This window comes from Callorhinchus milii, unplaced genomic scaffold (genome assembly GCF_018977255.1).
Source record: "Callorhinchus milii isolate IMCB2004 unplaced genomic scaffold, IMCB_Cmil_1.0 Scaffold35, whole genome shotgun sequence".
In the NCBI taxonomy this organism is placed as follows: domain Eukaryota; kingdom Metazoa; phylum Chordata; class Chondrichthyes; order Chimaeriformes; family Callorhinchidae; genus Callorhinchus; species Callorhinchus milii.
Window position 1 is genome coordinate 456006 of NW_024704776.1, and position 22691 is coordinate 478696.

Consider the following 22691-nt stretch of genomic DNA (forward strand, 5'->3'; position numbering starts at 1 on the left):
CTCTCCCGCACCAGGCTCCGTGACCCTATTACGCCATACTTGCCCAACTCCGCTAGCTTTCCATCACACAGAGGATCCTGGTCCTTACCTTCAAAGCCCTCCACGGTCTTGCTCCCCCCTACCTCTCCAACCTCCTAACCCCCTATAATCCTGTTCGCTCCCTCCGCTCAGCAGGTTCCGGCCTGCTTCACGTCCCCCACCTTGCTCGCCCCACTATTGGCAAGTGGGCCTTCTGCCACTCTGCACCCAGCCTCTGGAACTCCATCCCACTCTCTTTCCATCTCGCCCCATCCCTCGCCACCTTCAAGACCCATCTCAAGACTTTTCTCTTTGACCGTGCTTTCAATCTCCCTACTTCTCCCCTGCCCTCCACCCTCCCTCACCCCTCCCCCCAGCTCGGGTCTGTAAATCTGTTCAGCACCTTGGGATGTCCTCCCGACGTGAAAGGCACTATACAAATGTAATGTTGTTGTTGGGGCAATTCTAAACTTTCTTTGTAATCTAAAACTGTTTAGGAAAAAAAATGCAACTGGTGATAATATCACAAGTTACTTATCTTTTTGGCCAAAAATGTGGTCAAAACTATCTATGATTATTACTCGTCTGTGTGTGTGTGTGTATGTGGGGTGGTGTGGGGGTGGGGAGAGAGTCTACCATGTGTTTAGTATTGTCTGAACTTTTAATCAATGTATTAGTTATCACATGCTGCACTTTCCCTCCTTGTATGTGTACATATGAATATTATGTACTGCAAATGAAATCTGAAGGCTGTCTTGTGGTAGCATACAGGGAACAAAGGTCCTTGTTAACAATGATTTTCCAGATCTGTTAAAACACAGTGTTCTGCAATTTGTCACCACTACGTTGGCAGAAATATTTACCCATTGGCAGATCAGGAAAAGCTTTGTGAATAGGGCTCTAAGGTTAACAGATCAGGAAAAACTTTGTGAAAAAGGTCCTAAGGTTAACAGATCAGGAAAAGTTTTGTGAATAGGGCATTAAGGTGGTAGCCATTGTGTAGCACCTCCTTGACATGCTGCAGCTCTTCCTTCACCATGACATGGTTGTCTCTACAGATAGAAAGGCTTCTGTCTACAAGTGATCCCATGACCCCAATCTCTGCTGACTCCTTGTGACTGGACAGGAAAAGTAAATGTGAGCAACAATCAGGATACACGGATCCTCCCACACACTAAGAATTTGACAGATTCAACTGTTTCTTTTCCTTGTTAGAAGACAGAGTAGCTAATTCTGTGATAAATTTAATGGGTGTGAAAATGTTGTTTAAGAAATTCTGGATACCATCTAAATCAGTGGTAGCCAATCTTTATGGTTGGCGAATAAAATGCATTTTCTTGTTTGAATATCTCTTGAATTAAGCCAATCAAGAAATATTCAGTCGAGAAAAAACTGAAACCACACTACCAATTGAACATGCACCTACCTCGTGCGAATGTTTGTGGGGGGTGGGGGGATGTTCCTTGATGGCCCCAGGGGCTGGAGTTGGTATGCAGGCTACAGTTGGTGATCACAGGTCTAAATTAATCCTGACCCCACAACAAATATACTAACCACACAAGCTTACTGGACTTTCTATCCTGGGACAGAGAGAGTCGGTCAGTGGCTTGAAGTTATTTTTTTTCCATAAAAAAGATGTCAAGGGAATCCGAAGAGAGACCATGGTTACAAGTTTAGTTTGCTCAATGTACAGGCTCCACCAAGCACAATAGTATGATCCAAGCATGGTTTGACTAGGGTCAATGCATCACTTGGATACACATTTGTCATTTCCTGGGGTAAAATGATATAATTTTTTTCTTAAAAGAAAATCTGTTCTGCAAGCTCTTTTGTGCGAGTGGCTCTGAGAAACAGTGTGAGATCACCTCCGGGAGATAGACCCCCACTGCTTTAGCTTCACACCGGCTGACGTTTAACTACAGCCAGTGCAGAGTGAGCTTTATAACCTTCAATGGAAAGTATGAGAAGTGATCAGCTGATCGACTGCAATGTCCTTGATAATCAAAGTTAGTAGAAACCCAATAGTGCATCAACTCTTTACAAGCATCAAAAATAAATGTATTTTGACCACAAAACAATACTCTACACATTCATGGAACTCAATGGTGCAAGCTTACATCCCTCAATCTAAGACAGGCAGATTCCAGTAAAGTTGAGCCATCATTAATTTCTAAGAAAATATGTAATTCTGTCTGTCACTTGGTATAAGTTGGCCATAACTATAGGGTATAGGAGCTGAAAGTACAAGGGGGAATCATTCACTGATCATCAGTAAATTCTGCAAACTTAATCGGTATGTTCATCTTATTCAGTATTATATCTGAGCATATAGTTGAATTTCCAAAGATTAATTTGTACCACCAAAGTTGGTAAATTTACTAAACAGCAAAGAATAAGATACGATTGTCTTCCAAGCAATTTTGGCAATTTCACTGACAATTGGAAAATCAACCCAATATCTTGTTTGTCAATGTTAGTAAGTCCACAAATCACAGTCACTTTGTTAATGAAAAATAATTTGAAAAAGTATTGCAAGTTCAAATGCATTGCTTAATCATTTTAAAATAAGTTTACCAAATTTTCAAACCTTATTATTCAAGGGAAATACGTGAACTATGAACATTATTACAATGCTGTTTGAAACATGTGGAGTGGGAAAGAGTTAAAATTACAGTATTAAGGAACAGAATGGGTTTAGAAATACCACAATTTTGACCCATATCCATTTTTGATAAAGATTTGGGGAAAAACATATAACAAATAAAAAAAACAATTTTTTAATGAATTAATTAAGTTTTTATTTGCTTTTTGATACATCAGTACATTAGAATGGAATTCTTGCAACTTCTGCAGCAAATTGACTAAAATATACATTGCTTATAATAAGAACTTTGAAGAGCCAATAATTGAAAAGCAATAATAAACATTGAACTTTAAAATAATACAACCTTTTTGAGAAGTTGACATGTATTTGAAAATATATGCGATCACTGGTTCGCATTAATTTTATTTGATGAAATATACTGGACTTAATATCCTTATGTGTCAATGTGAAGCATTTTCGTCCCCTCACCGAGTTAGCAATGGTCATGGAGGTGCCAGCACTCAAAAAAATGAGTTGATGTTAAGGACAACTGAACACAATTTTCCTTGGTACACAACTAACAACATTGGGAAGGTAATCAATGTGTCATGAACGTGGGTGTCAAAGATAACACAGTACCTATTTTTTAAAGGATTATTATCTTAAAATGCATCAATGTAGAAACATGCTTATGAATAAAGAGGAAAAGACTGTTAGGATGGTGTATTCCCTGAAACTTAAAGGTGTCTTAAAAAAAAGTAGAACCCCATTATAACTTGGTTCATTTTAACACTGGCTCACTTAAAGCGTGAATGGGGTGTGGACCCTATTCATTGCACATACACTCAGCCGGCCAGCTCACTTTGCTTGTACTGAATAGTTCCATGCTGGCAATGCTCAACCTCCTGATCATTAGGTCGCTGCCTGCATCACTTCCAGAGAGATGTGGATACACAGCATGCAACAAGTGACATTTCTGGTGACCTAATAACCTGGTAGTCAAAACAAATTTTTGGTGCGGACTGAACGACTAGCTGTGTACATGCACAGTGAAATCAACTATTGCAGCCCCATTATATTGCGGGATGCACGATGTTACAATGAACTCTATCAAAATAGTTTATAAAAGACATAGAGAAAGAGCGAGATGCCTTCATTTGCTAAAGAATACCTCTTCTCTTGACAATGTGATTTTATTCACGATGCATTTGGCCATGCTTTTCCACTTTGATATAAAGTATAATTTACATCAATGATAAATAGGTGCTTGTTTGGTCCCACATACTTTTCCACAGCACACAGTTTCAATGCAGCTCTAGTATTAAATTGTCATTAGCAGCTCAACGCATTTCATTTGTAACAAAACAGTGCAGCACTGCAGCAAAAATATTGAATTGTTCTAAGTGAATCATATTGTAAGTCTGAGCAAGGTGTAAGATTTAGATTTTGATTTGAATCAATTTACAAAATCTGTGAACCAAAAGAATTATGTTTGTTCCGTAAATCTTTGAGGATATAAGCAGCATTTCTGCACTCCAAGCAAACCAAATAGCAAGATTACAGTTTTGCTGTTCATTTTATGAATACAGTCAATTGAGTATTTCCCACTGGCTCTGTACATTTACTAACTTTGCTTTAAAACATTGAACATAAATTTGCAGAGAACTGCTTGTGTAGCATGGGTTTAGCAATTTGAATGGTCTAATCCTCAAAGGGTTCATGTGCTCTAGTTTTTTTTCGATAAAGAAGCTACAAATAATAATAACAATAATAATCTTGCATTTGATATAGCGCAGTTCATGTCTTCTAGACGTCTCAAAGCGCTTCACAGAATAGACCTTAAAGTGAATTGATCGTATATTTGTGGGCAAAACGTGGCAGCCAATTGCGCACAACAGTGTCCCACAAACAGTCGTGGATTGAAAATGACCAATTTATTATTGTTTTGTTTTGGAGGGATTATAAATAGCCAATGGCAGAGAGGAGCTGTAATAGTGGATTTCTCATTGAACTGGGTCCACAGTTGATATATCATGCTAAAATCACAAAACTACAGATCTTTTCAATACATCTTTAGAATGGATGCAATGGATATTACATTATAAACTCACATAATATTCATGGCATGAGATAGGATCCAGTGTCTTAGATATTTTCAAATTATTTAATTTGTCGCTGTGTACAAAAGTATTATATTTAGTTGATCAATGCAAAATAAAATTGGTTCATCTCTTTCCTCACCCATTCTGAAAGAATATAGGTTTGGGCATGTGTCCATACATCTGTTGGATTTATTGGTTGCTGGTTTAATCACTGTAACATGCTCTGGAAAGTACATTACTGGAATTTTCACCAAGCTATTTTTTCTAACTTTATTTACTTGTTGGTTAACCGTTTTTTGGGGGAAAAAAAATCTCGAGGGAAGTTTTTGAGAAATGAAATATAGCATCTGAGCTAAAGTTAAGTGTTCATTTTCTCGCCTTGCTCTAGCTTTGAGGTCTATTTTTCACTGAGTTTTTAAAAAAGGAGATATTTTTGCTATGCCTTTACAATGGTATAGTACAGCCTTGGAACATCCTCTCGACGTGAAAGGCGCTATACAAATGTAATCTTGTTGTTCTTGTAGTAGAATCCTGTTGTAAGGCACCCTGTTTTAACACCGCTTTGCTAGAATCGGGTGACGCTGTTCACTTTGACTGTGGCTTTGGACCAACTGACTGGCTTACACGCATGAGAAAAAGTCTGACATCCTGGTCGACTGGTCGCTACCTACTGCGCTTTCTTCGGCTGCGTAACCACACGGTGCGTAGGGAGTGATGTCAGCACCAACCCGATGCCCAGAAGTTGGCCATTTTTTAGCGCGGGAAACTGGCTGCCTTTGTTAACACACACTCAGTGCACTGATTGCAAAGGTTGGAATTTTATGGATCTCAACTACTGCCACGTAACCAAGATTTCATTGTATGCCGCCAAAGTCAAAACATTTACTGCAAGCGGAGAATAGCCCGAGTCAATAGCATGTTAGAAGACGGGACTAATAGATAGGCCTCTGTTCAGCTGCATTTCCCCTGCATTTCTTCTGACACTATGGCCAGCAATAGATGGTTGCTTGCTGAACTTAATCTCGAGAACGAGGCAAATGCAGATGTAAAAAATACCTAATATTTGCTCACCAAGCAGCTGATCATTGGATTCTAATAAACTATACAATAACAAACTGCTTTGAAGTACTTTTACATAAAATAAATATTTTTTGTGACAGCAAACAATAATCAAAAGAAGCGATAGCGGAAGTGTAACAAAAGTGCAATTTATGGTATTTACAGCATTGAAATCTGTTGAGCTCCTATGAATACTGAATTAAAGATTTTCCTTTGGGACTCCTACCAGTGGTATAGACGTGCCTGATGGGCTGGTCTGCCGAAGGGTGTGGTAATGTGGAAGCAGCAGGGGAGGACTGTGTCCTGGAAACAGGCCTGTGTTTGTCTAATCCTGTCATGCCAACCAGAGCCATCTGAGACTGGTACACTCGAAGGTGCTGGACACGCTGATGCTCCAGGAACTGCTGTTACCATAGAAACAACACAGTAGGAAGAAATGTGAGAGGGATCAAGTAAGACACTTGGAGAAACATGTCAACAAATTAAGTTCATTAGGTCAGTACCATAATAAACATTGTGAAAACCTGAGGCCTAGTCAATAAATCCCTTCAACAGATGTTCTCACACTGTCAGTCAGAGCTGATTACTTCACTATGAGCATTTAGTACCGATCAACTTCTTAAAACTGCCCATTATTTTCTCAGGCAGACATGAAATACAACAGCTGTTTGACTTGGGACTCTTCAGTTATAAAGAAGTAACAAAAAGCAAATTCAGTTTTTTCTTTTAAATAAAAATTACAATAATATTATAATACCATTATTGGTCCATAAAAGAGCCATACTCTAATCTGATATGTGTGTGTGTTAAAGGTGCCCTTCAACACAATATTGTGGCTTGTGGACACAAAACAATATAATAATTCAGCCCATTAACATAATACTGTTGCACGTTCGGTCAAGACCTTTTCACTTTTTTCAAAAGGACTGTATAACCATCCATGCTCAATTTATATATTTAGGTAACCTTAGTGTAATGCCAATTAGTTCATTCTAGTGTATCATAACAAGGAGAAGCACTTCCTACGAAGTACTTTAAAGCCACATTCTTTGCTTGGCAACAATCTTAGCTACAGTAAAATCTTTGGAGGCTACGGATCCAACCACTGGGCCGAAGTCAGGAGGTGTGCTTAGTGTTACACTTGTAACAATCTTATTCATTGGAAATTGTGTTTTTTCTTAACTGATTCAAGGCCCCAAATCCACCTAGTCTTGATCATTTAGACCATTTTGTTCTATAATTTAAAATTGTGTAAAATTTTTGGAAATTATTATTCAGCCATAATTGGGAAGCTGGTTTTGTCGCAATTCTTAAAGAGAACTAGTTTCTAAATCAAGATCAAATTTAAGAATTTTCATAATAATAATAATAATCCTTACATTTGATATAGTTATCATGTCTGTGTGATGTCTCAAAGCGCTTCACAGAATATACTGTAAAGTGAATTGGTTGTATATTCTGTGGGCGAAATGCGGCGGCCAATCAAAATATCCATGTTAATTTTTAAGATGAAATGGTTTTAAAGGCTAAGACTAGGTGATTTTCAGGCCATCAATTGACTTATTAACAAATTGGAGGATCTGTTAAGAAACATCACAAATTTCACCAATAATCATTTATATATTTTAAAAAATAACCTCTTTATTACATTTCTTTCAGATTTTTAGCAATCAGCATTTGCAACCCACATGCAGTTTACCATATTATCATGTCATAGGGAATATTTGAAAGCAAACACAATACCTAAATTCGCTGAAAGGGGAAATTAGAAGAGAAGAGCACAAGGAGGCATGAAAGTACAAAAGACCATTCAGTCCATAAGGTCTCACTTTCTGCAGAGCATGACAAACCTACCCAACCACGGATTTCACTCAATACAATACAATTCACACTTATATTGCTCCTTTCATGTCAGGAGGACATCCCAAAAGTGCAGAACAATTGGGACTAGGCACCGGAGCCAAGGATGGGAGTTGAGGTGGATGGTTGACTCATTCTATTACCTGGGGATATTTCTACAAAAAATCTCCCAACTCCCTAAGAAATTCAAGTAAAAGCTCTATAAAATTGATTCCACAAATCTATTTAATCTTCCTCCATAGGCAATATTTCCGACTCCCCGTCCCAGTTTTGCCCATCTTAGTCTGCACCTTTTGCTATGTTCTCCAACACAGTAACAGAAACATATTCAATCTGATTTGAAGAAGCTCTGATCATCTGTTGTAAAAAAATGTTTATATCACTTGGAAGAGTTAATCCATATTATGTTTATAATGCACACTGAGCATGTTTAAAGGTTTTAGATTCTGGCTTGAAATATGTTAATAATTTTCACATCAAGAATCCAATTTACCAGAAGATTGGGGAGTTTAACTCTCATGACAAACCTCACTTAACATCTGGAAGCTATGAGCTTAAAAAAATGTCTTTTTAAATCACTATTTGACAGCTAACAGAAGGTTAATAATGTGACAAAAACAGTAGTATGCTAAATGTTATCCTATTGAGGCAACATTAAATCCAATGCACCTAAAGTGCCTTCTTTCTATTGCTAAGTTTTGTTTACTTGAACACCATCAAACTGTCATGGATCTGAAGCCAATTACACTGCAGGTTTTACCCTGAATTATGTGTGAAAACAAGCAACAGTGTTCTTAAGATGTATCCGGACATTTGGGGGTGAAAATTCAGCATGTGGTATGAAAATTCTGACTGGGCACTGGAATCCAGAAACATAAAAATTTGATCTTGTGAAATTGAGCTGAAACACTTAAATTTGTGGCTGGCATTAGTGGCAAAAATAAAATTGTTAAGAAAAAAAATTCACCTGAAACCAGTGAAAACTACTTTTGACCAATAAATAAATCATACGTAATTCTTAAATTTGATATAACACCTTTACTATCAGGAGGCCGTCTCAAAGCATTTACAGGAATTTACTGTAATTTAAGTGTAACAACTGTGTATTTTGCAGGTGAACATGACAGCAAAATTGTGCACAGCAATACTACAAATACAACAATTTGCATTTATATATTGCCCCTCACTCAGGGTAGCGGATGCTCCACATACAGCCTTGAAATGAATAATTAATTTTTCTGGGGAATTGTTGACCAGGACACTAGGAGAAACTCTCTTCATGTTTTGAACAGTACCATGGGATCTTTAACACCCACATGAACAGGTTGATAAGACCTTGGGTTAACATCCCATTTGTAGGACAACATTTTGAACAATACACTACGCCCCCCATGACTGCCTGGTATCAGACTAGACTCTGAGCTATAAAATTCCACGATGGAATAATCATCACCTCTGATAATTATCACATCAAATGATGCACTTTTTGCCTCAATTTTTCAATTTGATATATTCTTTTGAAGCAGGTCATCAAATGGTATTGTTTGTTTAAATGCAATGACCTGCACCACAGGCCTTGATGTGTAATCGACAATGTTGTCACTGTGCAAATTTCCTGAAATCTCTTTACATGTGCATTCATTGCAGACTTACTGCATATACTCCTTAGAGGAGGCAAGCTGGGGGTAAATGGGGCCTCCTTGAAGCAGAGCTGATTCCAAGGTGACGTGCTTGGCAACATAATGAAAGAATTGATTCAACAATCTGTAGCGGTTTCGGTCGTCTGGTTCCTGAGCCAAGATGGCACGCAGTCCTCCAGGGCACAACTGATGACAGACCAGCCAGCCTGACTCATAGACAGGACATGGAAGAGCAGACCAGCTACTTGGGCCAGGGATTCGTCCCATTGGGTTTTTAATAACCCTGCAACCCAGAGCTCTAATAGGTAGGATAAATCTAGCTGGGCAAGCATCAGGAAGCTTACTGAACAGCGCTTTCAAATAGCTCTTGGCTTTAGCTGGTCAAACTCCAACATACACTCTAGGGTCCCCAAACTGTGGCTCTCACTAACTTGTGCCTTATACTTCAGTGCACATTCCATTCCATTGCAGACACAGGAAAATTTCCATACGTAGATAGCATGTCCGTCTTTCCAATGAGATGTTAAACTGAAGGCCTGTCTGCCAGTTCAGATGGACGTTAAAGATTTTATGGCACTATTCGTAAAGAGAAGGGACTTTCTTCTGGTATCCTGGCCAACAATCCCCAAAATAAAATTGGCTATCTCTTTCATGGCTATTTGTGGGACATTGCTCGGTGCAATTGTACTGCTGTGTTTGCCTATAAATATACAGGCCCTCCATTTTACAGTGAATCCTGTGAAGCGCTTTGAGATGTGATTCTGAATTGATAAGGTGCTATACTAAATGCAAGGAATATTATTATTATTATTATCATACAGTGAAACTCTCATTCTAGTTTGGATACTCTTAATCATAGTGATGGGTAGCTGCCTGTTGGCTGACCAAACCAAAATAGAACAACGTAGGATTCCACAAGCTTCCAAAGTGTGCTATTGATCAGCTCTTCCAAGATAAGTAAAAGACTTAATGTCCCATGAAGCTGACAGTCTGAGCCACCCTGAAACACCAAATGGCTAAGTGTTGACAACCAGATCATCGCAACATTTCTAGTATCACATTTTTCATTTTGACCAAAGCCTGATTGAGGATTTCTCAGTATAAGTACACTCTAATGGTGCTTCGCAACCATGTCCACCTCTGAGAAAAGTGGTCCCATTTGAGGGTTGCTTGAGATCTTATCAACTCCAAGCTCATCAAACAGGAAGTCAATCCTTGACATTCATGAACCTCCATGTGTTGTTGCACTGAATGATTTGCCACAGTAAGCTTGATGCTGGGCTTCTGCAGATTCCCAGTGGAGCACTCAACTCACCCTGTAGGCGGTTCATTTAAATGCATCACTACTGGAAACAGCCTGGGCTTTCTACAGACCATAAATCCATTTACTCCACTAGAAGTGTGCATGGACAGGATCAGTCTCAGCTGTAATTTCACCCCCATGGTGAAATAGCCTGCGGATACTAATTGTTTAAACTTGCACACTTGGGTGAAGAACTTGGCGGATTGCCAGTACTGTGGAACTGTCCCCCAGGATGAGTCACTGCCTTTATTTGTACAATTATGCCCCCAAATGGCTGTTCAGAACTGACATTCTTCCTATTCTAACTTATATTGATATCTACAAACCAAAATCTGGCCACGCTTCTGTCTATTTCATTGACAACCTTCTGACTCAGAGACAAGAGTGCTACCAGTGGAGCCACACTGACATTTAATGTACAGCATTACTATTTAAATAATTGTAAGCCTCTACATTATTATTTCATTTAAATTCACATACTCACAAATACACTGGCTGCCTGTTGCCCAGCAAATCATTTTCAAGATCCTCACTCTTTACATCTCCCTACCTCTGTAGCATTCTCCAGCCTCATTTTCCTGCTCTCGGCCTTCACTCAGCAAACTTGGTTCTGCTGCATATTCTTCATCCACTCCACCCACCATCGGCGATCGAGCCTTCAATCATATTACCCTCACCCTCTTGTCCTTTCCTCAACCCCTTTATCTCACCCCTCTCTATCTGTCATCAAAAGTTGCCTAAAAACCTACCTCTTGGACTATGGCTATGGTCACCTCCTTCTTTCCTACTTTCCCAGCCTCTCTACTTGTTGTCCGGCACCATTGCTATAAAGCTCTCCAAGATGTTACATTGTTACCATACAGTAGGTGGAGTGGGAATGAAGGTGGCATCAGGCAGTCTGCACAATGAATAACCCTAAATTGTCAGTAGTATCAATCCCTAAAGTCAAGATGAATTATATTTATAGAGAATGGATTATAACAGACAACTGTGTCTGATTTTCCTCTCTCTTTCCCTGTTTTGAGTTCAAAGGAATGACAGTGCAGAAGGAGACTTTTCAGTCCACTGAACCTTTGCTGATACCGGCTACTCCACTGGAGTTAACTATTCCATTCCCTGCTCTTTTTCCATACAACATTATCATCTCTCCTTCAAGTATAGCTAACATTTCCACACCAGACCATGGTCCTCCATTAAATATCTCTGAAGAAACAGGTTTGGGATTTCTAATCAACTAACAGATATCAACTTTAGTCGAGTGGTACTCCATGCTAGTGCTCATGTTTTAAACTGCTATCCAAGCTATTTCATACGCATCGCTAATAGAGATTGAGGTAAAGATAATGAGTGCAAGTGGCAGTTTCACATCAATCAACGTGAGGACACTCAAATCTATATGCCACCGATATGGGTGGTTCAGAGGGGCAGAGGGCTATTTACTGTGATGGTCTCTTCCTCTGCCCCTCCCATCCCCCAACACATTACATACATTCCCATAAAGTTTCTGCTGAATCCCTCTCCATTTCCCATATAGTTTAATCGTGCACTGTCAAAGGCTTTGTTCTTGATAAGAGAGGAACAAAATCAGGAAGTCAGACATGTTTTGACAAAATGATCTATAGATTACGAGGCCATTTTTGTGGCCTCTCTCAAAATAAATCAATTATCTCTAAATGAGGCATTTTGCTAATGTTAAGCAATTACTGACCACTGCAACCCCCATAAAGAAGAGTCACAACAATTGAACAGCAGAGTGCCTGCAAGACAGCAAACAGTGTTCCTTGTAATTCCTTTCAGCTGTCAGAGACAGGAAGTCTCAGAAAGGGCCACTCACTCTCTCAGGGGTGAAGGGCTTTGATAATGCAGTTTGCTTTCTACCCAGTGCGGTAAGGTCAGGCGGACACATAAAGACCGGCGATTAAAGAAATACAATATTAGCAAAGTGTGGCAAACCTTTCAAAGACATTTCTGACATTATGATTCCATTTCAGAAACTCCTCAGGCTATTTATGTTAGATATCTGGTGAAGGATAACTTATTTAGCTATGGCATACCAGAGAACAGTTTGATGTTTGCCGCTGGAGAAAAGCTAGACACTATTAAAAGAAAACAGCACTGATCTCGGACAGATAAATGACTTAATTAAATTTTCATTAACTATGCAGTCAATTTAATTAGATATCGTTTATTCTTCAGAGGTTTAAAGATTTTTTTTACCTCCTATTTGTGATTTGGTGAGAATTACCAGCATTGGGATATCAGTGCTATATGGGAAACTGTACATGTTTATGTGTCTGTTATTGATTTTTGTGCACTACATGGATAAAATATTGTTTACAAATACATATATGGACTGCTCAATTTTGAAAGTAAATGGAAGATTTCTGTAAAGTGTCCATTGCGAGCAGTATTCACAAAATAATATTGGGTCCGCAGATAATCAGACATTTTTCTCACTGGTGACCTGAATTAGTTATTATTTTGTTAGCGGTTATCAAAAATATTATTTTTATAGATGGGGGGTGGGTGGGTGGATGGTGAGCAGAGTCCCCTTCTCACTAAACTGGCTCCTGTTTCCAGTTTGTTGATGGAATGTTGGAACAGGATCAACTTTCTGGCCATGTCAGTCGGCTGGTTCATCAGCCACGCAGGTATGAGGTACTCCAGGGCCCTTCTAATGACAGGCGTGTCAGCCTGGCTCATCAGCAGGACCTGAAGGGGGAGACTGGAGAGTCCAAGGATTCTCCGGACTTGGCTCTTGTTAACCCTATAAGCCAAAGCTGTAATGGTCTAATTGTAGGGTGGTCATAGCTGGATAAGCAGAGGGAAGCTTGCCAAACAGTGCTCTTAACGCATAAGCTCCATTATCTCGATCGGCTCTAGCCATACCCCAATGCAGACTCTGGGGACTCCAAGCTTTGGCTATTGCCAAGCCATACCTTTGGCATCCAACCCAACCACCATAAAGTGCTCTGACACTTATCCATGTGAACGGCGCTATATAAGTTGTTGTTGTACTTATAATATTCGAGTAGGATGAATCCCTCCAGGGAAAGAGTACACATTCCATTCCAAACACAGAGAAATCTCTGCATAAGAGGTGGAACTCTCGGTCTGGTTTGGATACTCTTATGATGGTGATGGATTTCTGTACATGCCAGTCACCCGGCTGATCAAAAAATGGTTTATCCAGTTGTTCCTTTGGATGTACAGCTGGTATGGTATCATCAGATACAAAGTGCTGCTGATACAATACCAGCTGAGTGATGTCTTTCACCCACAATCTAGTTTGTGTTTGGGTTGGGAAGGCCTTGCAAATGTTACATGTCTATATTACACTTTTTTTCAAAAAAAGAAAATGTTCCGATTATTAAAAAATATTTGATAAGGTCTGATATTTGGGGAAATAATGCACTATTTAACTCAGTATGATTCTAACAGAGCCAAGAAAATTAACTTCTTTATACTGTATGTGTGTAGAAGTTTTCTTTGCTCTCTAGCCCTGACTACCTTCCTTATTCTTTCCTTTTTCACTATTCCTTTTCCATTCTATAACTACTTAATACATCACCAGCAAAAACTGCTTGTTGCTGCCTGTTCCTCATAATGTGAGATAAAATACAACAGTTGGGCTGGTAAACATGAACAGTAATACGTGTCTGGAACCCACATCTAACAATTGGAAACTATGTGCATTAAATCGGACTGTAATGCAAAATATTGATACAAGATAACAGGATATTCCAGCACTATCTGCCATCTATTATCTACAGACACTTTCGACCCTCATCTAACTCAGTTCTACACAAGTTATTTTTGGCTTTGGGGAGTTAACCCAACCTACTAATCATCAATAAACAAAGTTTTGTTCCCTTTTGATTCAAGAGATGCAAATCAACAGGGTTTTTTTCTGTGTTACTCAACAAAGATGGGGGAACTGCTTAAGTTTCCTTTCAGTTATTATTAAAAAGAAACTCTCAGTACTTCAAACATTTTACTGAAATATTTTGACGGCATTGTTACATAATAATAATAATAATCCTTGTATTTGAGACAGCCATGAGTGAGAGAAGGGAAACTCCCTTCACTTTTTAAATAGTGTTATGGGATCCTTAACATAATAATAATCCTTGCATTTCATATAGTGGCTTGTCATGCCTTTCAGATGTCTTAAAGTGCTTCATAGCATATACTTTAAAATGAATTAACTGTATATTTTGTGGGCGAAACGCAGCAGCCAATTACGCACAGCATCGTCTCACAAACAGTCGTGGATTGAGTGACCAAATTATTTTTCTTTTGAATTTTTACTTATTTTTGAAGTGATTATTACCCCCAGAAAAGCAATCCGCTAATCGACTAACAATTTGGTTTCTCCTTGCTGCTAGATGAACAGAGGCGTGTGGATTAAGGAAACATGCCTAACGTTTCGCCCTGCCTGGGAATCGAACCCAGGTCCTCTCACTTTTGAGGCAAGTGCACTAACTAATACAGGACTCCACTTCTGTGGAGGTCCAGGTGCAAAAACATCCATCTGAACAGGCAGATGATACCTTGATATAACAACTCATCCAAAGGTCAATGCAACACAACCCCAGCACTGCACTGAGTGTCATCTTAGACTATGTGATTTCACATCCAGACGTGGGGGCCTGATCCCACAACTTTCTGATTCAGAGGTGAGAATGCACCACTGCGACAGGCTAATATACACAACCACAGATGCAAACAAAATGCCAGAGATGAAAGGAACATTCCTCACATGTAATTCATTGGGGTGGGGTGGGGGGGTAAGTCACTGAATCTGAAATTGCAGAATATACAACAACAAAAACTTGCACTTATGTAGTGTCCTCCACGCAAGGTAGCGTCACAGGGCGCTTAACAGTGGCAGAGCCTGACTCTGAGCCGGAGGGAGGTGGGAGGTGGCCGTAAGCACGGTCGAAGAGGAACGTTTTCAGGTGGGACTTGAAAGAGGGGAGAGGTAGGGCAAGGCGGAGGGATTGAGGGAGAGTGTTCCAGAGTTTCAGGGCGTAGTGGCTGAAAACGTGACCTTGGATGGTGGGGCGGAGGGTGCAAGGGACGAGCAGGAGATCGGTGCCAGTCGAGCGGAGGCGCCGGGTGGTGGATTGGAGAGTGAGAGGTCGGAGAGGTAGGGAGGTGCCAGAGAGTGAATAGATTTGAACACAAATGTGAGGATCTTGAAGTTGATCCATTCGGTGATGGGGAGCCAGTGGAGCCTGGCCAGAACTGGTGAGATGTGGGTATGGAGTTTGGTCCGGGTCAGTATGCGGGCGGCAGAGTTTTGAATGAGCTGGATCTTGTGAATGGTGGAGCTGGGAAGACCAGCGAGGAGTGTGTTGGAGTAATCCATGCAGGAGGTAACAAATGCATGCACAAGGGTTTTGAAATATTTCATGTTTGTATGAAGACTGTAGAATACATGTTACATTAAGCTTTCACATTGTAGAACACGATTAACAGGTTCAAATGAGCCCATAGTTTGTAACTTCTTTGCTAAGAAACAAAGTATGTCAAGATGATTTATTATTTGAGCAAACATACATTGTGCACATGCTCTGCACTTGTAATCTTATGTTGATTCGTATCATTCGTTTTGCTTTATCTTTCAAGCAAACTGTTCCTTCTTGATTTTGCCCTGAATATTTCAAGTAAATGAGCTTCATTGATTTCCCTGACTTTGACAGCTTTACTCCAAAAACTAAATGGCTGATGTAAAGATCAAGAAGGCCAATCAAAGAGAATGAACTGCAGGACCCAGCCGGGAAATTAATGGCAACTTAATCAATGCAAAGGTATTTGTGGAGATGTTCGAATAGATCAATGAGGGCTTGGGCTTAGTTATTTATGCCGTCCTTCTGGTGGGGGAGGCCAAGTTTGCCAGCCAGTCACCCGAAATGTTGCCTCATTCATCAGTATGGGACAGTAGCTCTGTATCATCTGTCAAGCACACCAATCGGCTATTGAGATAAACCAGGTTTGATCCACTTGATACTCTTTGAACACTGGGAATGCCCCTCCCTTTCACTCCTTATCTAATTAAGCTTAAAAAGAAAATTAATCTAAGGCAACAGTGTGGCTGACATTGCCCTGGATAGTTGATGATCCGTTCTGACAACAAACATTCTTATCTAGTATTGTGTGATTATTTTAGTGTATCCACAAACATAGTATCAGATTTGACCTTTCCCTCATCCTATTCTCCCTTCCCTCTGGTCTAAAAAAAGGAACCAGTGAGATCAATGAGAACTCAAAGTAATCACATTGAACATGCACAAAATAGGAGAAATGTAAAATATACTCCTGTTACCACCTTTAGCAATGTCAACCGTTAGAAGTTATTCAACTTGTCTTCAAATCCCGGAGAAAGCATCAATTTATATAGCACGGAGTTCGGACCCAGAGCAAGGTAAGATCAAAGTGGCCAAAGGAGACCAAATGGTCAAAGAGAGAATTTTTTCAGGTGGGACCGGAAGACAGATAGAGAAGGGATGAGATGTAGGACTTGAGGGAGGAAGTTCCAGAGGTAGCTAATGGCTCATAGTAGCTGAAAGCATACTCAAACACACATTATATGTGTGATTGTGATGAACATAGCAATATTTATATCTTAACATTAAATATTTTTGGATATATTTCCTGTTAAACTTATTTCCAAGAATTAAAGTCTGTGGGAAAGCTGTCCAGAGTCAGAAAAAAGACACTTGACGGTGGGTAATTCAACAGTGATACTGGTGGAGACATTGTGGTTGCTGTTTTTCTCAGTCACCACCGAATGGCTGCCTGAGCTGTAAGGGTTGCACCTATTTCTTGCTTCTTTGTCATGAGAAAATACAGTCAAAACATAGCTGAAATCCTCTCCCACTGGTCACAGGTTACTCCCCTGGAAATATAAATAATAATAATTATTGTCATCCTTGCATTTGATTTTAGCTTCTAGCCAGAATGGAAGTGGTGTGATTGTATGTGTTTTGTAGCTGAATGCAGCACCCAATTTGCACACAGCCAATGTCCCACAAACAGTCAATGTCTCACAAACAGCCATAGAGTGAGTGACCAATTTTATTTGGGGAATTGTTAGACAGGATACCGGGAGAGATTCCCTTCGCTTTTCAAATAGTGCCATGGGATCTTTAACATCCACCTTGATAGGCAGCTGGCACCTCAGTTTAATGCCTCATCCGAAGGATGGCACCTCTGACGATGAGGACACAACCCCCTAGCCCTGGATTGGAGTATCAACATAGACAATATAGGTTCCAAGTCCCAACGTGGGGCTTCAACCCACAACCTTCAGCCTGAGAGGCAAGAATGCCATGAGGGGGAAATGTGATGCGTGCTGTGATAATTATCATTACATACCACATGCTATAAATTACAATGTTTTCAATACTCTTGAAAAACAGCACAGTTCAATCACAGATTTTCCACTTCCTCCAACCACACTTGAGTCTTCCAGCATGGCTGTAGGATCTTATCTTTTATTATACAGTAGTTGGATTTGAAGTGCCACCAGCACTCATCAGCATTGCCGTAAACAATATTAAATCAGGTCTACTAGGTGTCAAAGCCACCCAGCCACAACATGTTCCTTCGCTGGAGAGAGCTAGAACAAACTGAAATCAAAAGGCCAAAGTGAACATAGATGAATGTTGAAATTATCAGTTATTATTTTCTTTGCAGGAAAATTACTCTGTAGGGTGTTCAACCAGCCAATGGATAATAAATCAATTTGACTGTTTGGAACAAAAAAATAAAAAAAATAATAAAGCGGAACACCCCAAATCTTTTCTGCGCTGTGATTAATATACACTGTTTGTTAGTTAAACATTGGATAATAGATGGCGAGCAGTGTGTTACAAGGCAGTAATTCACAGCTAGTGGCTTAAACCACAAGAGCGAGACTCGAGTATTTTACGAACCTCAGAAGAGCCTGAGATTGAATTACTGCCTTAAACTTACTACCAGATGTCTGTTATTCTTTATAATAATACAAGTTTATTTTCTTTTAAATAACATTTTTTTAAAAAGCCTTTTGCTTTTGCTAGAGCACTGGACACATTGAGCATTGCATAGGTGTGTTCTAGGTGAAAGGGTAACAATTTGCACTGCCATTTCTGCCACATTACTCAGATTGCAGTTTTTACTACGCTGATAGTTTCAGCAAAATTACATCCTATTTCTATTATACTGTAACAGATGGTTGGATTGCCAGTGTGAGGGATGGTTAATGAGGTCACTCCAAAGGGCCTTTCTACTGTACCTGAGAGGAGTCAGGGCAGAGCATAAGTTGGATAAAGCTGTATAGCGACCTGCTTCAGCCTCTCTCCCCTGGATTGCAGCAAGCAGGCCCTTTGGTCTCACAGTGCATGGCTGGGAGAACAAAGCAAACCCGAGGCCCAGCCACATGGCAAAGTGATATTATGGAGAAGGCTGTTGAGCGTGGCACTTTAGATCCTGCGAGCCCAGGGGATTTTGTGTAATTGATATAGGTGGGAATTGTGAATGACAGTAAGAGAGGGTGCAGACAGTCAAACCACAAACCCGTACCTTGCACACCTCTGGCTTCTCAGTATTGTTGGTCTCTCAGAGCCACTGGTGGTTGTTGAAGCCTCTCCCTGACCTCATTAACCGTCCCTCACACTGGCAATCCAACCATCTGTTACAGTATAATAGAAATAGGATGTGATTTTGCTGAAAGTATAAATCTTTGATTCGTCTACCACATCTGTCTCCATGCGTTAAGTTCTGTCTGATCCTGGTCTATGTTCCAATATGGGAGACACTGGATGGATGAAACTGAAATGTGGATGGAATTTTGATCAGTGTTCTACATATTGTCAGTTAGTCTGAAAGTTTGCAAACGGCAAGCATATTTTCACATGTGTGCTAATGTGTCTGAGACAATACTTATGTTTTTGGCAGTAATCTAACCAAGGGGTGCGGACAGTATCATAAATCACACACAAGAAAAAATTTTAAGCAGTATTTTCTCAGTAGGTTTGAATTCCAGCCAGTAATTCATTGCCAAGCATCAAGCATTATTCCTATTTAAATACGAAAATGTTGCCTGCTCCAATGTTGTTCCTTCCTTTCCTGAAGACTGCTTGTACTCTCTTGCTCACTGCTACCTCATGTAAGTGAACATTCTTCATGTGTGAGTACCTGACAGTGATTTTTAGCAGGACATTTGCATGTAGAGATAACATGGTAATGTGGTAGTTGAATAGTAATCTGAGTGATGAGGTATTACAGCCAAACCTGCTCCTGTTCTCACTTGATGTACACACATCACTACACACACAAATGCACACGCCTACATACACAGATTTTCAAACAGAGATCACTGGATAGCTTTCAGTGTCAGGAAGGCTGACTGATTTTTCACATTCCGTAGTACAGGGGAGCTGTGGCCCATTTGAATTCTCTTAGTGTCATCCTGGTTGAGAACAGCAACAACAAATTACATTTGTATAGTGCCTTTCCCGTCAGGAGGAAGTCCCAAGGTGCTGAAGAACAGCTTTACCATCTCAACAAAGACTGAACGTGGAACGTGGAGCCACCCAGATCTGTATGGCTCAGTTTAGCTTTAAACAGTGACTTTACTAATTGAACCTTTGGGGGAATTAGCAGTTATTTTACTTGTGCTCTGAGATACCCCACCTGAAGGGTGCCATATAAATGTAAGTTGTTGTCATAGGTTTACTAATGGAAACACAATGAATGTTGGTGCATTCTTTTGATATTGAGTACTTGTGATGTGCTCTCAGAATGTAAGGAATTGTGAAGAAACTCACAGGAAAACATGATATCTCTGGTTGTGAATTGCACAAGAATTATTCTCCAGTGATTGTGTTTGCATCCCTCTACAACTAACAGCTGGAGTACTGAATATTCTTTCTAAATCTATATACGTTAACTTCATACAGCTTGTAAGTGCTGATGAATCACAAATTGGTATTGGAGAAATAAAGATCAATTTCCAATGTTCCAACTAAAATTTTTCTATGTTGTCCATCAGGAATCATGTTAAATATTCATTATTTCTGTGTGGATGGGAGATAATTTGTATGACTGCACTGTCACTGAGACCTCCCATGTTAATTCCTAAATGCAGTCTTTGTGGGACTGCTGAATGGGACACTGTGGTGGAAAGCCCTAAGCGCTTAAAGACTCATAGACCAACTTTTCATTCAGTAAGTTTTGACTTGTTTAAAAACAACTCAGTTTCAGTCAGCACTGGGCGGCTGTACAAGGCACTTGTCAATCATCACTCAGATTACTACACAACCATCACATTATCGTGTTATCTCTACATGGAAATCAAACAACTGTTAACTTAATAGCCCTTGGTATATTACGACAATATTATACAGTCATGCCAGGGGTGATGAATGGATGTGTACCAATATAAAGGGCATAACCCTGAATAGCAGCCTGTGTGGAGAATGCACATTTCAGAGATTGCTACAAGAAGAAATATATCTTAAAGATGACTCAATGTGGCTTATGTTATTTCACGTCTGGTACAAATCTAATGCATACCTCAATGTTAGCACAATAAGTAGAATGCTGGTCTTGATAAACTTATTCAGTAAAATAGGATGAAAAGCATGAGGAGATTTCACAGGATTTGAGCTCATAGTTCAGGCACACACTCGAGGGCAGTCCTGTGAAGCATTGCATTGTCAGAGGTGTCTCTTTTACAAGAGACATTAAACTAAGGTCTGTTTGCCTATTCAAATGAGCATTTAATTGAATATTCCTTCTGTAGTTGTTTGTAGGGCCTTAATGCAAGTCAAAATTCTAAAATTGAGGAACTGCTCAAAGCAACTTGCTTTTCATTTGTTTTGGCAAAAAAAATTTTGGAGGGGCTCATGATAAATTTTGGAGGGGCTCATGATAAACATATGTGACACTACACATTTAATTTTCCGTATTTTTAAAGGTTTTATTCCACGTTTTGAATCAGTTTCTCAATTTCGTACACAAAAAGGGTATTTTTCATTTGTTCATGATGTTTATATAATATTCCCCAAATGGAATTTATTTGCAAGACTGCCAATGCCAGCTTATGTGACAAATGTAATGCACGGTGTCCTGTATGGCACCTAACTGAATAAATACTGCCAAAAATTAGAGAAAAATGATGGTAAAGTGATTAGTAAACCAATGCCAAGTTCCCTTATTAAGGGTGGTCTATTCTCGCACTCCATGACATCTTTCTATATCACAGAGCAACAAGGCAGCAATTCTCCGATGAAATGACTGTACCACACTGTTTAACTCCCTGACATGTTTACACACTTAATGCTTATCTTGAAGTGCCAATCCTTAGATCTCTTATTCCTTTGCCTAGGTTTCGGTCACGCTCCTCCAAGAGGAAAACCGTAGGCAACATCTGCACTTTAATGAAGAATTAACAGGCTCTGGGTAGCTGTGCTGCATAGGTTTGGGAACAACCTCACTAGAACACTGTTCAAAAGCCAAGTGGTTGGACTTCTTCAAAGTTGGCAGAAGGTTTTATCACTTATAAATGTATTTGTGCCCTGAATCCCACTAAGAAAGTAGCCAGGATGTCAGATCCTAATCCCATGGCAAGCACAGATCTTTAAACTGGATAATTCAACACAATTTGCAATCTATTCAAGGAGATTGCATCCTACAAAACTTATCATTTACACACGAGTGGATGAGGGCCCCTTATTCATTCTTAAACAAGTCATCAGAACAAAATATCTGGTTCAGACTATCAAATACATGAAGACAGATGCATGGCGGTGTGCTCTCTGCATTCCTAAAACAAATGTCAACAGCTGGCATGTGCATAGCCAGATAAATATGAAACCTCAGTCAATATCATAGCACATGAGGCACTTACTGATGATTCTAGTGCATGGCTGCTGGATGGTAAGAGCATTGGTCCAATATATAATACAACATCTTGGAAACTGACGCATGTTGCCTCCACATTGCGACAAGCAACTTGAGTACCATCTACTTATCATTCCTCAGTTCTCAGCAGTTATTTTGCTTTCATGCTGATTACTGAGTGAGGAGGTTGTGGGTTCATGTCCCATGTGAAATCAGATAGTCTAAGCTGA

At 39.7% G+C, this 22691-nt stretch overlaps 1 protein-coding gene across 1 annotated transcript in view; it reads right to left on the reverse strand.

Annotated features, from left to right (window-relative positions):
- The window catches only part of LOC103182627 (histone deacetylase 9), a 317211-nt gene that overhangs the window by 84816 nt on the left and 209704 nt on the right, over positions 1 to 22691 (reverse strand). The window contains exon 14 of the mRNA XM_007899699.2: positions 5990 to 6167. Coding sequence (XP_007897890.2) covers positions 5990 to 6167 — 178 coding nt within the window. The remainder of the gene's footprint in view (positions 1 to 5989; positions 6168 to 22691) is intronic.